Source organism: Euwallacea fornicatus, chromosome 19, assembly GCF_040115645.1.
Source record: "Euwallacea fornicatus isolate EFF26 chromosome 19, ASM4011564v1, whole genome shotgun sequence".
NCBI lineage: Eukaryota > Metazoa > Arthropoda > Insecta > Coleoptera > Curculionidae > Euwallacea > Euwallacea fornicatus.
Window position 1 is genome coordinate 1,468,282 of NC_089559.1, and position 13,635 is coordinate 1,481,916.

At 35.8% G+C, this 13,635-nt stretch overlaps 1 protein-coding gene across 1 annotated transcript in view; it reads left to right on the forward strand.

The window, feature by feature from the left end:
* LOC136345388 (protogenin-like) overlaps positions 1 to 12,706 on the forward strand; it is a 44,026-nt gene extending 31,320 nt beyond the window's left edge. The window contains exons 2-19 of the mRNA XM_066293638.1: positions 688 to 861; positions 979 to 1,185; positions 1,469 to 1,613; positions 1,913 to 1,981; positions 2,113 to 2,321; positions 2,379 to 2,574; positions 2,899 to 3,035; positions 3,319 to 3,519; positions 3,850 to 4,005; positions 4,175 to 4,366; positions 4,429 to 4,711; positions 4,765 to 4,895; positions 5,186 to 5,395; positions 5,631 to 5,816; positions 5,987 to 6,167; positions 6,227 to 6,332; positions 6,385 to 6,489; positions 6,746 to 12,706. Coding sequence (XP_066149735.1) covers positions 688 to 861; positions 979 to 1,185; positions 1,469 to 1,613; positions 1,913 to 1,981; positions 2,113 to 2,321; positions 2,379 to 2,574; positions 2,899 to 3,035; positions 3,319 to 3,519; positions 3,850 to 4,005; positions 4,175 to 4,366; positions 4,429 to 4,711; positions 4,765 to 4,895; positions 5,186 to 5,395; positions 5,631 to 5,816; positions 5,987 to 6,167; positions 6,227 to 6,332; positions 6,385 to 6,489; positions 6,746 to 7,006 — 3,149 coding nt within the window. The 3' untranslated portion in view covers positions 7,007 to 12,706. The remainder of the gene's footprint in view (positions 1 to 687; positions 862 to 978; positions 1,186 to 1,468; positions 1,614 to 1,912; positions 1,982 to 2,112; positions 2,322 to 2,378; positions 2,575 to 2,898; positions 3,036 to 3,318; positions 3,520 to 3,849; positions 4,006 to 4,174; positions 4,367 to 4,428; positions 4,712 to 4,764; positions 4,896 to 5,185; positions 5,396 to 5,630; positions 5,817 to 5,986; positions 6,168 to 6,226; positions 6,333 to 6,384; positions 6,490 to 6,745) is intronic.
* Positions 12,707 to 13,635: the final 929 nt, after the last annotated feature.

Below are 13,635 nucleotides of genomic sequence, written 5' to 3' on the forward strand. Positions count from 1 at the left end.
GCACCATTTTTGATATAGAGGCTGACACATTCTCAAAAGTTTTTATAATTTAATTTTCGTTTAGATTTATTTTTATTTTAAGAAGTTTGATTAAACGTTACGAATTGCTGTATATAGTTGATAACCGCGCCGGATGATTTCTTTACCTGATTTTCATTTTTAATTTGCACCGATAGATATTTCTGCAAAGTCTACAAAAATGATAAAAGATAAAAAAATGCTGAAACAGACCAAAAAGCTAAAAAAATAAAGAAGGATTTCAACTTTAGTGTCAGGGTTCATACACAGTGTTTCAAAATATATATGCAAAGCATAAAATAAAATGAATTAAAAAAATAGTACATAACTTTAAAAAATAGCAAACTTAATATGGTTACTGACGATTAAAATATTTTTTGTTGTGTCATACAGAGTCTTAACGAAAATAGATGTAGAAAATTTGAAGAATTGAACTCAAAGCATACATAAGATAAACTCAAAATATGAAAAAAAATTTAAAACTTTGCCACTCTGTATACGGAAAATGGTGCGTTTTTGACTGTGATCCTATTAGCATTTTCCTATTATTTTACAGAGCACTAACGCCTCCTTAAATAACTCGATGATGATATGTTACATCCTGTATAGTAATCGTATTACATTGTTACTCAAAAATTCCGGATTATCAACTGTGCTATTTTGTTACAGCTATAACTGAATCAAACAGGGCCGTTCGCGCCGACTCTCCCCCTTCCTTTTCGACTCTCCCCAACCCACTAACTAAAAACAATGTCTCCCTACGCTTCTTGGAGGAACCCAGCGATATGGTCGTCGCTCGTGGACAGGATGTCACTTTGCAATGCGCAGCTAAGTCCACCACAGGTAGGGAAAACAGAAAAATGCGTAAAATTACATTATTTGACCTCTAATTGTTTTCAAGATAGATTTGATGACACTCTATATAGAAGTTCTAAGAGTCAAAATTATTTCTTTTTTTAGGTAACTTGTCTATATCCTGGTTGTACGAAGGCGAACCGGTACCCCAAGGGGACCCCAGATGGGAAATCCAGGGTTCTCAGTTGCACCTGCTCAAAGTTACCGGAGGCAAGAAAAGCAACATCAAGAGCAACACTGGAGAGTACAGTTGTCTGGCTACCAACCAGGTTGGAGCGATTCTGTCCACAACGGCGAAAATCAAAATTGCCAGTATGTTTTTAAATATTTTTTCATGGGAAATTAAAATTAAAAAATAATCGGTTTACGGTGGAAAGCAAACATTCTTCCCTTTACAAATAATAATAAACACTGATAGTGTCTGAATTTGACAAGCCAGTGAAGTAAGAAATTCCAATTTATGATCAAATTTTATTAGTCAAATTCGGCCGTTATTGCTGTTCATTATTTACATAGAAAATATCAGCATGTCGAACTGTGATTTTTGTTGGAACATCATGAAACATGAAAGTTGATAGATTTAAGTTTGTTTCAGGCATGGACAAAGAAGTGACGATTTCACTCGGAAACTGGACGACCTACGAGTCTCAACCGTTACTGTTGCGATGCAACGTTCACTCTACCCCTTCCGCTGATATTCAGTGGGAGATCAATCATCTACCTCTACCAAAAGACAAACGGTTGGTTTTCAATTTTATTCTATTGTCAGTATTTTCAGCTTAGAAAAAATATCGGTTCGCAGTGGAAAGCAGATATCTTTTGAGCAGTGATCACCAAGATTGACACATGAGTGGGGTTAGAAATTGAGCACATGCCTAACAGATGCTGACAGTTATTGAATTTCTAACCTCACTCATTTGTCAAATTTGTCAATACTATCACTGTCCATTAGTTATACAAGGGGAAAATATCCTTGCTCGCAGGGAGAGATTCCCGTATAAGGTTGAATAAATGTTTTTATTAATATTATTTGTTGCAGATATGTTCCTTTGCCGAATGGCACCTTGTTAATAAGAGATACCAAGTTTAACGATTCAGGAGACTATAGGTAAGATCCGTATTGAGCTGGTCAAGGAAAAAATCGAGTGAATATATTCACGAAAAAATTAGCTTCATCGATCTTTTTCCTGGTTAGTAGTTCTCTTAATGTCTTCACCATTTCTATTTTGTTACTTTCAGATGTCTCGCGAGAAATATTGTACTCAAGAAGATGAAATACAGTAAAGACTTGAACATAGTTATTTCCCCCCTCCCTTTAGTTGGCAACATCCCTCCCGCTCTCATTTCATTCAACTCGCGGCCAAATAGGACCGCCTTATTAGGAGATACCGTTGAATTTTTCTGCCTGGCCGCCGGCTGGCCTTCACCTACAGTACAATGGATAAACAGTGAGTTTATGGTCGCACTCTTCCAGATCTATTGACTGATAATCGTGATATTTTTAGATAAAAATGTTACCTTAAATAGTTCGTCTACATTAATAGTAAGGAACGCTCATTCCAAAGACTCCGGCAACTACACGTGCGTAGCCTCTAATGTGATGGGAAGAAGATTCCAGACATTTTATTTGGATGTCTTGCAGAAGCCCTATTTTAACACCACGCCCGAATCGAAGGTATCGCCCTCTGCTCAGACTGTAAGGTAGGTAACAGAAAATACCTGTCACAACAGGTTGTCTTTTCGAATTTTGTTGCAGGAACTCTTTTTATTAGAATGATCTAAACTCAGTTCAATCATTTCCATTAAATTTCTTAAGGTCAATTTCAGAAAAACGAGTTGATGGAACTCCCCTCCTCTGTCTCCCCCCTCTCTCTCTCTGATCCATTTCGGCAAACGTTAGAGAGTTGTAGGCAATTATCTACCAGATTTTACAAACTCAATTTGATCATAATTTCGGGCTTATAATTTTTTTGTAGTTTGGGATTAAAATTATTCAATTTTAGATTAAAAAAAATTGTGTTGCAGGACTGAGTGTCAGGCACGAGGAACCCCCAATCCCAAAATCACATGGCTGAAAAACGGAAAACCTCTGACACCGGACGTCCGCATTAAAAAGACGTGGAACGGTCTAGTGTTTAGCCATACGGTTTCCACGGATACCGGTCAGTGTTTCTCTTTTATATGTTCAAATAAGTTTTAAAACCTCAATTTGCAATGGAAAACAGATATTCTTCTCCAGTACAATTAACGGACAGTGATATTGAAAAGTTTGAGATTTGGTGAATTTCTAACCTAACTCATTTGTCAAATTCGTCGACTGTCATTCATATATGAAAAAAACACTTTCCGTAACGATGAGTTCGAATAACGCATGTAACAAGTATTTAATGAAATATTAGTATGCTAATAAATGTTTTTCCTTGGCAATTTCGTTTTTCTTTCTAGGAATTTACCAGTGCATCGCCGCTAATGCGGCTGGGCGCGTGTGGACTGCCGCCCAAATCGAAATTAACAATTCCCAAAGCCCCAGGCCGCCACAAGAAGTTGCTTGTCGACCCTACGATGACGACAAGATTTGCGTTACTTGGAAACCTCCACCAAATGTTTCTTTAGTCACTGCTTACAATATTCATTCTTCTTATACCGGTGCGTTCTCTAATTATTCAATATTGTTACTGTTTAAAATGATGTTGAGTATAGCGTCATTCGGATGCAACGTTTTTACTTCGATCTCTTATTTACCTTTTCTGAAAAATCTGCTTCTCTCTCAATTCCGTGGTTTAAAATATTGCAAGAATAAGTTCTCATTCTTTTGGTTCGAGAAAAATATGTTTGCTCCTGTTTCGTCAGGTCATTTGGATGCAAAAATTAATTCAAGAAAGTTTATATTACTCTCACTTATCTCCTAACTTATTGTCTGAGGATTAAAATTATAAAATTAGAAGTATCTCCTTAATGTTCAACTTCCGAATTTAGTTGATGGATCTGAAGTCACCGGCCCCGAGTACCTGGAAACGAACAACACCTTTAGACTTGCGGAGGACCTGAGGCATAGTACAAATTACACATTTTATATTAGGTTGTTCACCAATCACGCCAGCGATCATTCTGAACGAGTCACATGCCAGACTGGTAAGTAGGTAATGAGGTAAAAAAATAATATGGCAGAATTCAATAAAGAAAACTGTCTTGCCCTACATTTGTGGTTATATACTGACAGTGATATGATTCTTTGCACCAACGTGGAAATGTTATTTTGACAACTTTTTGGAAATATCTTCTATCTATGGCTTTTTATTAGGTCTGAAAGGCTTTAGAAACCTGGACGTGGAACCGGTGAACAGCACCGCTGTTACATTAAAATGGGACATTCTTAGTTCGGATACACTTTGCAACGGAACCAAAGACCATTATCAAGTGCAGTGGTTCAGAGATGGTGATGACAGCCATATGTCCTCAGTCACCACTCTGGATATCAGCTTCATGATTTCCGGTTGGTCTTTATAGAGCCATTCAATGAATAAATATACAGGATGTCAACAAAAATATCTTTAGGTTTGTTGCCGGCCACAGACTACCAATTTCGAGTTATTGCGCAAAACAATCCGCGCGACGAGTTATGGATCATGTACAGTCTTCCCGATTATCAAGAGTCGGCGAATGAGACCTCAGTATCAGGGGAATTGCGGGCTCCGAAGTACCTGCACGAGGATAGTACTACGACAACAAGTACCCGCGTGTCTTGGGACCGAGTGGCTAATGCCAAATATTATACCGTTTGCTATCTGCCTGCTAAAGATGATAATATGGAGTGTACGGAAGATGATTTCATTAAAACGTAAGTCACGGTGATGAAAACCTTTTAGGTGATTTAATTGTTTTCCTTTACAGTTACTTACCAAAATATTCTATAGTCAAGCTAAAGCCAAATACTCAATATTTCATAAGAGTGAGAGCTTACGACTCGAACAATGTGGCAGGCGTATTGTCTCAACCCCTAAGGATCAAAACGCCCTTAGATGGTGAGTAATTACTGATTTAGTAGCAGGGCAGATTTTAAAACGGCTGGCAAGCGAAGGTGAGCTATTTTAAGCTCCCAGACTGCCTCGTTCTTCTTAGATGTGTTCAGTTCTCATTTCAGTTTTAATCATCCTATCGTTTTTTTTTCCATTAAGTTATACAGACCCAAAATACGCACAATCGCTTTCTTGTGTCAGTAAAGTTGCGTTTCAAGAGTTCATCAGCGTAAAAATTGACTAATTTAACACATGTCATTTTAATTATAGACATTTTTATTTAATTTCAATTCTAGTGCCTTCCCCAGTGATGGACTTACGATACACCGCCCTCAATTCCAGCACCGTGTGCGTGTATTGGCGACCACCTGAAAACAAAAATGCCGAATTGGCCAATTATTTGTTGTCTTATACCACAGACAAATACTGGTCCCTGGAGAATCTTATTGAACTCAACGTTTCGGTTGACCCTAGGAGAGAACAAAGTTGCCGGCAGAATGACGCAGGTTTGCTATACATTTCGCGACCTAAAGAATCTAGAGAGGTATAGGGTGAGTCACTATAAGTGGCAAACCATTTAAATTTTGAGAATTTGTTGAAATTTTCTTGAACCTTCATTAAATTGTGTCTTAAAAAAAAACTAGGTACACTGGATAATTTATTTTCATGTTAATTAATTTGGCGTTCTAACGTTTGTTGCAAAAAGTAAACTCTTTGAAAACCGAAAACATCTTGCTTTAGGGCTGATTTCCACGTATCTAACAAACTTCACCACCGAGCACACATACTTAGTAATGGTGAGGGCGGCAAACGCGGTGGGAATAGGCCAGCCTTGTGCCCCCATCATAGTGAAAACTTACGAACTTAACGACAATCCCGGTGGAATGCTCAACGGGTCTAGCGATGCCGCCAACAACCAGAAATTAGGTAGTAAAAAACCTTCAAAAGCTTACCTATTCAGGGCTTCATTTTCCGATTTATTTTCACAAATTCCATACATCTATTTATCCTGGGTTCTACTACATAGGATAAAACTTACATATAGTAACACGACTTGCATTCTTCAGAACCAAACTATATCATGCTTGTTTATTAAGGAATAATATTGGGAATACTGCTGGCCGCCGTATGCATCATTTGTTGCATCACTTTAATTTTATTGCGGAGACGCTGCTTGAAGAGGAGGGCCGCAACGCGAGCACACCACTTGCCTCCTTCAGGGGATTATCACCCGGCAGTGGCGCACTATACTTCGCAGATGGGCACAGTTCAAGTCAGGTAAGAGCAGTAAAGAAGTTGCCTTCTTGTTTGTAAATCTTAAAATTCGATTGTCGCAGAATGGAACAACCAAGTGCCGTGGATGAGCACGAAATTGAGCAGCTCGTGCCCGACGAGCATGTGTCTCATATACCGCCCGCTGCACCCGAACGTTTTGATACAAAAGTGAGCTTTAGATCTTTGTTTTTCTCATTTAAATAAGTGCTTTTTTTGTCAGGGCGCAAGCGATCTCCCAAATGGATGCGTTAACGGGATGAGGAAGTACTCACACATGAATGGGCATGGTCTTAACGGTGCTGTCCGTATAACCGAAAATCCACAGGTGAGGTTGATGTTAGAAATGACAAAGTATAATATTTATAGGATCGAAAAAACTATAACACAAAATAATTTGACCGTTGCTAATACCATAATTGCTTTCTAATGTTTAGGGTCTTTCAAAGGTAAATCATTATATTTTCAATGGAATTAAGTTTTAAATTAAAAACATCCGTTACTGTGGTGATGTTCGAGCAATTATGTCTATGCCTGGTAAAAATGATCTGTAGAACTATAAGTAAGTTAACCATTCTTTACAGTACTACGCCTTCGAGTGTAATGGAAATCTAGCTAAAAATAAATCCGAACCTCTCCTGAGCCACTATGAAGAAGACTCCAACTCGAACGTCAAACCAGCAAAATTCTACGGTTTTCATCGGCTCATCAACGATCCCAATGATAAATATAAGGAGCGCTCGAAGTCCAAGTCAGACGAGCTAAACTGCACTCAGCTCACGTTTCTGGACGATTCCATCACCAGTCAGCGACGACTCTCGCCGTTGCTGGAACCAAACGGCTAACATCAACCACACATCACCTGAGAACGTGAGTTTAGATGAAAAATTTCACCGTTGACTGATGATGGGAGGATTGATTTTTGCCTTAACAATAATAGGAGATATTTAACTATTCAAAGTTCGACTGATTTTACATTTAATAATAGCGCGTAATTACATATGTACAATGTTCCAAGTGATCAGACTCACGTGGTGAGAGGAAAATCAAATGTTTTCCCCTGTGTATGAGTATCCAGAGTGGCATACGCGTACAGAAATATGAAACATAAGTTGTTAAGAGTTCATAACGCTTTTATATGTGACTCTGGAATTAACATTTTTACTCGTTCTGTAGCCGTTTCCCAAGTTGGCAGTCGATTAATAGCATATAAAGATAAGTATATACGAAAATGATCTTGACTTAGCGTCTTAAATTAATTTTAGTCTTTTAAAGATGACCTTTTTTGATATATTATGTGATATTTTATTTTATTTTATTGTTCAAGACAATTTTTCTATACAGCTTCTGGTGCGACAGTCAATGCACAATGTGTCAAATGTCAAAATTGCTTTAGTTGTCAGTCAAAATCCGCTGTCACCGATATATACAGGGAAAACATTAGATTTTCATGGCATTGCTGGATTTTTGCGTAACTAGGAACCACTTATACATATAGAGCTGCTATTGCGAGTCTTTTTGGAGTTGTTTTTAAAGGTTTTCGTGCAGATTTTAATAGTTTTACCGTGTTGGCGGTGTTACGAGAAAGAGGGGAGCCGGTAAGTGTTTCTACATCATCAATATGTGTGTGTTATCCAGCTAAGTAAGTACCTAATTATTGGTAAGTGTTCGATGTTTTGGCGGCAAAATGTCGACGTGCAAAGAGAGAGATTTTTGCCGTAACAAGATCTATCATATATCGGTGTTAGTTGTGGACAATGTCCAAAAGGAGTCGCTAGGGGATAGAAGCAGCGTTGCTCAACTAAAGATTAATAGTAATAGGGAAAAATGGTTGATTGGCCTGGTAGTACCTGGTAGTCAAATTTGGATGATGGTTTTTGGGGGCGAAAATTGTGGTGGTCATGAGGTCTTTCCAGTTGGAAATTCACCTGATAAATTTAAACTTAAAGCGAAGAATTTAATTGTATCGTTGCCTGCATATCTGAGACGATTTTTCTTCATCCTTATTTCAATACGGCATTTGACCACTTTTACTCGTGCTACCGCTGAGGGCGCTGCACAACAAAAACCAACCGAATACAACCGCTCAACAAGTCATAATCTCAAGTTATGTTTAATGTCAAAATTATTCACTAATGTTCTTATGTTCTATTTTGCCCACCAGATGGCGCATTTTTCCCAATTTGAGAAGACCGTATTAAGATATTTCAACGTGAGAGAAATTGCGTAAGTTAATGATAAATTGAATCATGCTACAGTTTTCGCCTTAACAAATCAATTTATTTCAAATTAATTATTTTTAAATATTATCTCTCAAGTTTCTGATCCCTGAACAGAATATTGGAACATTGAGTGTTCTCCCGTAAGGCTTTTTTTTTCGGGAACGATTTCAGCTATATAACTCGACTTGAAGGGTTAAAAATGTTTGTACCTGACCTTCCTAACATATACCTACGTAATAGTGCTAAATAGAGAGAATATCTGTACATACGCTCTTGAGAGTTTAACGTGTAGGATTCAAATAGTATGATTGTAAGCGAGTGCTAGTGTGTGTGTTTTTGATTAGTTTTCTAGTAGCAGATTTGAATTGGGTATTACATATAAAATTGATATTTGAAGTTCAGACGAAAGGAGAGCAAAGCGTAATAATAAGTTTCACTTGTGAGGTGTCTCACCGTACGATGTAAACTAATCAATTTAACAACGATTTAATTATTTATAATGTTATTTGTATATAGGTATTTATTTTGTTTGACGAGCAACAATTGCGGCTGTGCAACAGGGCGAGTTGGGGTGCCAAAGAGAGGTTTCTGTCTTTAACTTCCGCCTTGTTGTAGTCGGTACACTTCGTTAAAAATGTTCGAATTATTAACATATTTACATGAAATTCAATTTGCGATTAGTATATTGAGTTCAGTTCTTTTGCAGCAAGGCTCCACCCACATATTCTATATTGAAAAATAATACTCTATTTGCTATATTAGATTTATCATGAATGGGACTGAAAAGACCCTTTCACCCTGACCTGGCAGATCTATTGTGCCTCACAGTTTATCTAGCAAGTTTAACTTTCTAAGGAATTAATTTGTGTTTCACCTTGTATGACTTAAAGTTCCATCAAATTTTCGTACAAGTAATTAAACGCTTTTTGAAACAGATAAAACTTCCTGTATCGTTTGAGTAGACAATTCGACATTAAAAATACTTAATTTCCCATAAAATGTGCCCTTGAATTTATCTCTTAATAATCGGCATTAAGAGTTAACATGTTAAAAACGTTCAAATATGTTCTTCTTAAACTTGGTGTAAACCCGTCACAAATGAAAAGAATTGAAAGTGCTGGAGTTTTTCAAACTTAGTTTTTGATAGTTCCCTAGTTCCCTACATAGAAAAATCCATTGGAGTCGTATCGGGACAACTAGGTGGCCAACTAAAAAAAGTGCACAAATCTTGTATATGTTACGTTAATATTTCAGGAGAAGAGAGCGATAGTAAAAAAAAAGCATATTTAATTTTTTTTTATCAGACTACTAGTGTTTTTTTGGTATTTTCTATTGAAAGTTCTGATCTATTTTTATTTCATTTTTCGTAAAGTCTCAAACACCAAAAGCTATCTATTAACGCCGCAATGCCAAGTTTTTTCCCATTTAACCAATTTAATAACTCTCGCCGTTGCGGAGATGGCGATCATGGGCACATTTACATAAGACATCCTAACATCCATATAAACTATATTTAAGAAGATGCGTCATTAGGAACTACAGGGTGTTCGATTCTATTGTTTTTCTGTCTTATTCCTTAAAACAAACAAATATCGCCTTATGCATATATTCTCAAAAGCATTAAAAAAATTAACTTGAGACAGCAACACAGTTGTGTGCCTCAAGTGTATTCTTAAATAAGCATTTGTTCAATATAAGCTATTATAGCAAAGTACATAGTATGTAATATTTTTTGACATGGAGTACATGGTCTTACTATGAAACACTTCACTGAACTTTATTACTTCCCATAAAGACTAATATCAACTTGATAACCTCCATTTTTTGACAGTGTGTCAACTCATTCATAGAATGTGAGAATTAATTGAGGTTAGAATTAGATATTCGCCAAATGTCTAATCTCACTCTGTGTGACACATTAGAGAGGTTAGAGGATCATTTCAGATTGAATTTGATGTTATCTTCAATTTTGTAATTGAGTGTATATTACTGCGTCATCACTGATTTAAGTTCAGAATTGACAAATCTCGCAGCGCGCCTATACGACTTAAAACGTTTTAAGGTATTTTAAGTAGTAAAAATGCTCAAGTAATGTTACTAAACGCAAAACTCGGTGTGCGTGTATGTGACGAGTACAGAGTACCTACCCACTACCATTACTATTTCCGTTTAATTCGAACCCGTATGCAGTATAGGACCTTAACTTAATAATTTTCAGGGTTCCACCGTAACAATTTACCTCAGATATAACATTCCTTGTTAAATGAAATTATTTATGTTTATACGTATTAAGAGTGTATGTATTATTATTTTGTATAATATGTCGCTTCAGAGAAGGCATAGAGGTATCCGTTTCTCACCATTTTCAATAAACCGCACACATTCCATTTTACAGCACATTTTCCTTGCGTTTGTTCTCAGTTTTCTCATATTTTATTACCTTCTCAGTTCAGTTGTTAACATTCCCATAATGTACAAAGAAAGTAATAGTTATGAAAGCAATAGTACTTTCGCCTCATCTGTATATCTCCTCGATTGAGTTTCATTTATTGATGTTTTTGTTGTTGTATTACTTCTATTTATACCCAAATTTGCAACTATTAATACCACCTGATAATGTTCAACAGAGTGCTGACATCGGTTGTTCCCTTGATGATTTATCTATTCAAATGTCTCCTCGTAAGTTACCTGCAACTTGTTAATTTATTATTTATTAGCACCTAATTATTTGACTTTATTCCAAAGCGAAAAACTAAACTATTAACTCTGTAGTTTTAGTTTTCTCGGTTTCGCACGGTGTTGAGAATCTCACTCTCCCTTATTACAGTTTACAGTATAATATATTGAGTCAAAGTGAAAAATGCAATAGTGCAAAAATAAAAATCAGTTGTTTTTGACAGTTTAAGTGTAGAATTTTTAGCATTCGTGCAGAAAGAAGAAATTGCAAGCAAATCCGTTTTATGGCTATGCCAGTGGTTGCAGCTGGTTGTTACAGATACATGGAGAGAATGATATTGTATTAATCAGATTTGGTTTTGAAATATGAGTCAAAATCAACGTATGGAATAATTGATTTTAAAAAGTGTCCAATTTTGGACACTGACTATAAAATCACTTTTTGTAGGTGCGTAAGTGCGTTTTCTTCCTGAATGCTCTTTCTCTAAATTAAAAAAAAAACTCTAATTTTGAATAACAAAATTTTAAGCTCAAGTCGTTATTCAATTATTTTTGACAGTGAAATTCTCATTAGTGAGGGTAGAAATTTGACATAACTTCGAGTACAGAATTTGATAATTTATTAAGGATAGAACTCAACATATAATTGTCAAAAGACATTTGATTTGCCATTGCACTGCATAACTTTTGCATATAACTTTTAACATACTATTTGATGCCTCTATTAATACACTAGTCAATTAACTTGAGCATCCTATAGTGACACCTTGTGTTTCCGACAACCACTTAGTTACTCTTAAGACAAGCATCTACCTCATGTAAAGCGAATAACGTTGTAGTAAATAGTTATATATTTTTGTCCTAGTAATCTTAATTAAACCTAGAAATTAATTAATTTTTAAGCCCAGTAAGATCTTGGTTTCTTTCGAATGTTGTGTATATTGGTCGAAAAAACAGAAATGAGTTGTTGGTTATAGCTTCTTAAGGTGTTTTCCGTTACGTGCGATTCTGTAATAGACAGTAAGGTTGCTTTTAGTTCTATAATACATCCGGTAAAACCCGAAATAGACATTTTTCAACCAATAATAGTAAATTTCTACTATATACTACTCATATAAGTCTGATTAGTTGAGGCTGCTACGGTATTTTTAACCTATAGGTTTTCCCTAAATTTTAGAGAATTAAATAAGGGGATTTGCTGAATTTACAATAGTCTGGTTTTGGTGCTAACCTACGTCTGCATGTCTTAAGACATGCAGCAAGCTGTAATTTGAACTATAATATACCAAGTGCAATAATTTAAAAATTTACCATTATATTGTTTTGATTCAGCTTTAAAGCAAAATCCCTTCAGTTTTAACACAAAAACACATTATTAATTGCGTTGATTTTAAAATTTATTTTATTATGTATTACCTTTTGGCATCTACATTGATCTTTATGCGACTTGTTAGAACTCTGTAAAGGAGTGTTCAAAAAAGAGCTAGAGTCTCTTAGTTTCTCGTCATCTCCAGTTGGACGACAGAGTTTTGTACTTTATATCGTTTGTTGTGAATTGAAATTGTATAAATATTTAAATGACTTTGTAAACATGTTATATTTTTGTACGCTTGAATGAATGCATCATTACATGATATTTCAAAACGATCTCTTTTGTTGCTTTATTTTTGAACGAGTTGTGGAAAAGCCGTCATCCCTAAAGCTGTTACGTCGCTTCCTTTTCACGTATTGATTTATAGTAGATAGTAAACAAATAAATTAATGAAACAATATAATTGTTTCATGAAGCGATGAAGGCGCAAGAATATTACGGAGTTACTGATTAACAGTACCGTTACGTCGTATTTCTTATGGAATTACTTTTGTGTATAAAACAGAATGATCTGTTGGATCCAAATACAGTGCAACCTCGCTAATCGAAATGAATTCGGGGAGAGGGTGTTCGGATTATTGGAGTTTATCAAAGAATTTAAAAATCTGGATGTATGTTACTGATTTTTCGTCCCGGTGCCGATTTCTTGTTTCTATGTGCAAGAGATTTATGTGGCAAAACTCGTTAAAATAGTCCACTCTCATCTGCATTGTAAATCTACTCGGAACAGAAATCGAGATATCGAATTTTCCTGTTTAATATTTTTTGAAAGTGCTCGATTGCAGAAAAATCACTGGAGAATTTTTCACCGCTCATGATTAGTTATCGTATTTCGTAACTTTTTTAAATCTATGTAGCCACCCTTAACTTCCTATAAAAGCGTCGCGTCCTATTATATTTCTGCAGAAATATTTCGCTTTTTCTTATAAGATATCGCCATAAATAGAAATTCCCTTTAATTTTTGTTATAAAAACCAAGAATATAACGCTTCCTCTACTTCAGGTTTCCATGTTCTCTTTAAAGTAGATCTTGCTGCGCTTTTACCTGTCGATGGCTGTAGCAACGCTTAATACAAAATTTGTTCTCTTCTTGGTATCAGAAATTGTCGACTTCCCAACATTATATCGAGTGGTCAATAATTTTAGGAAAATTCTTACAAAAAAATCATTTTCTTTGAGCCATTTACCGATACTAAATATAAAT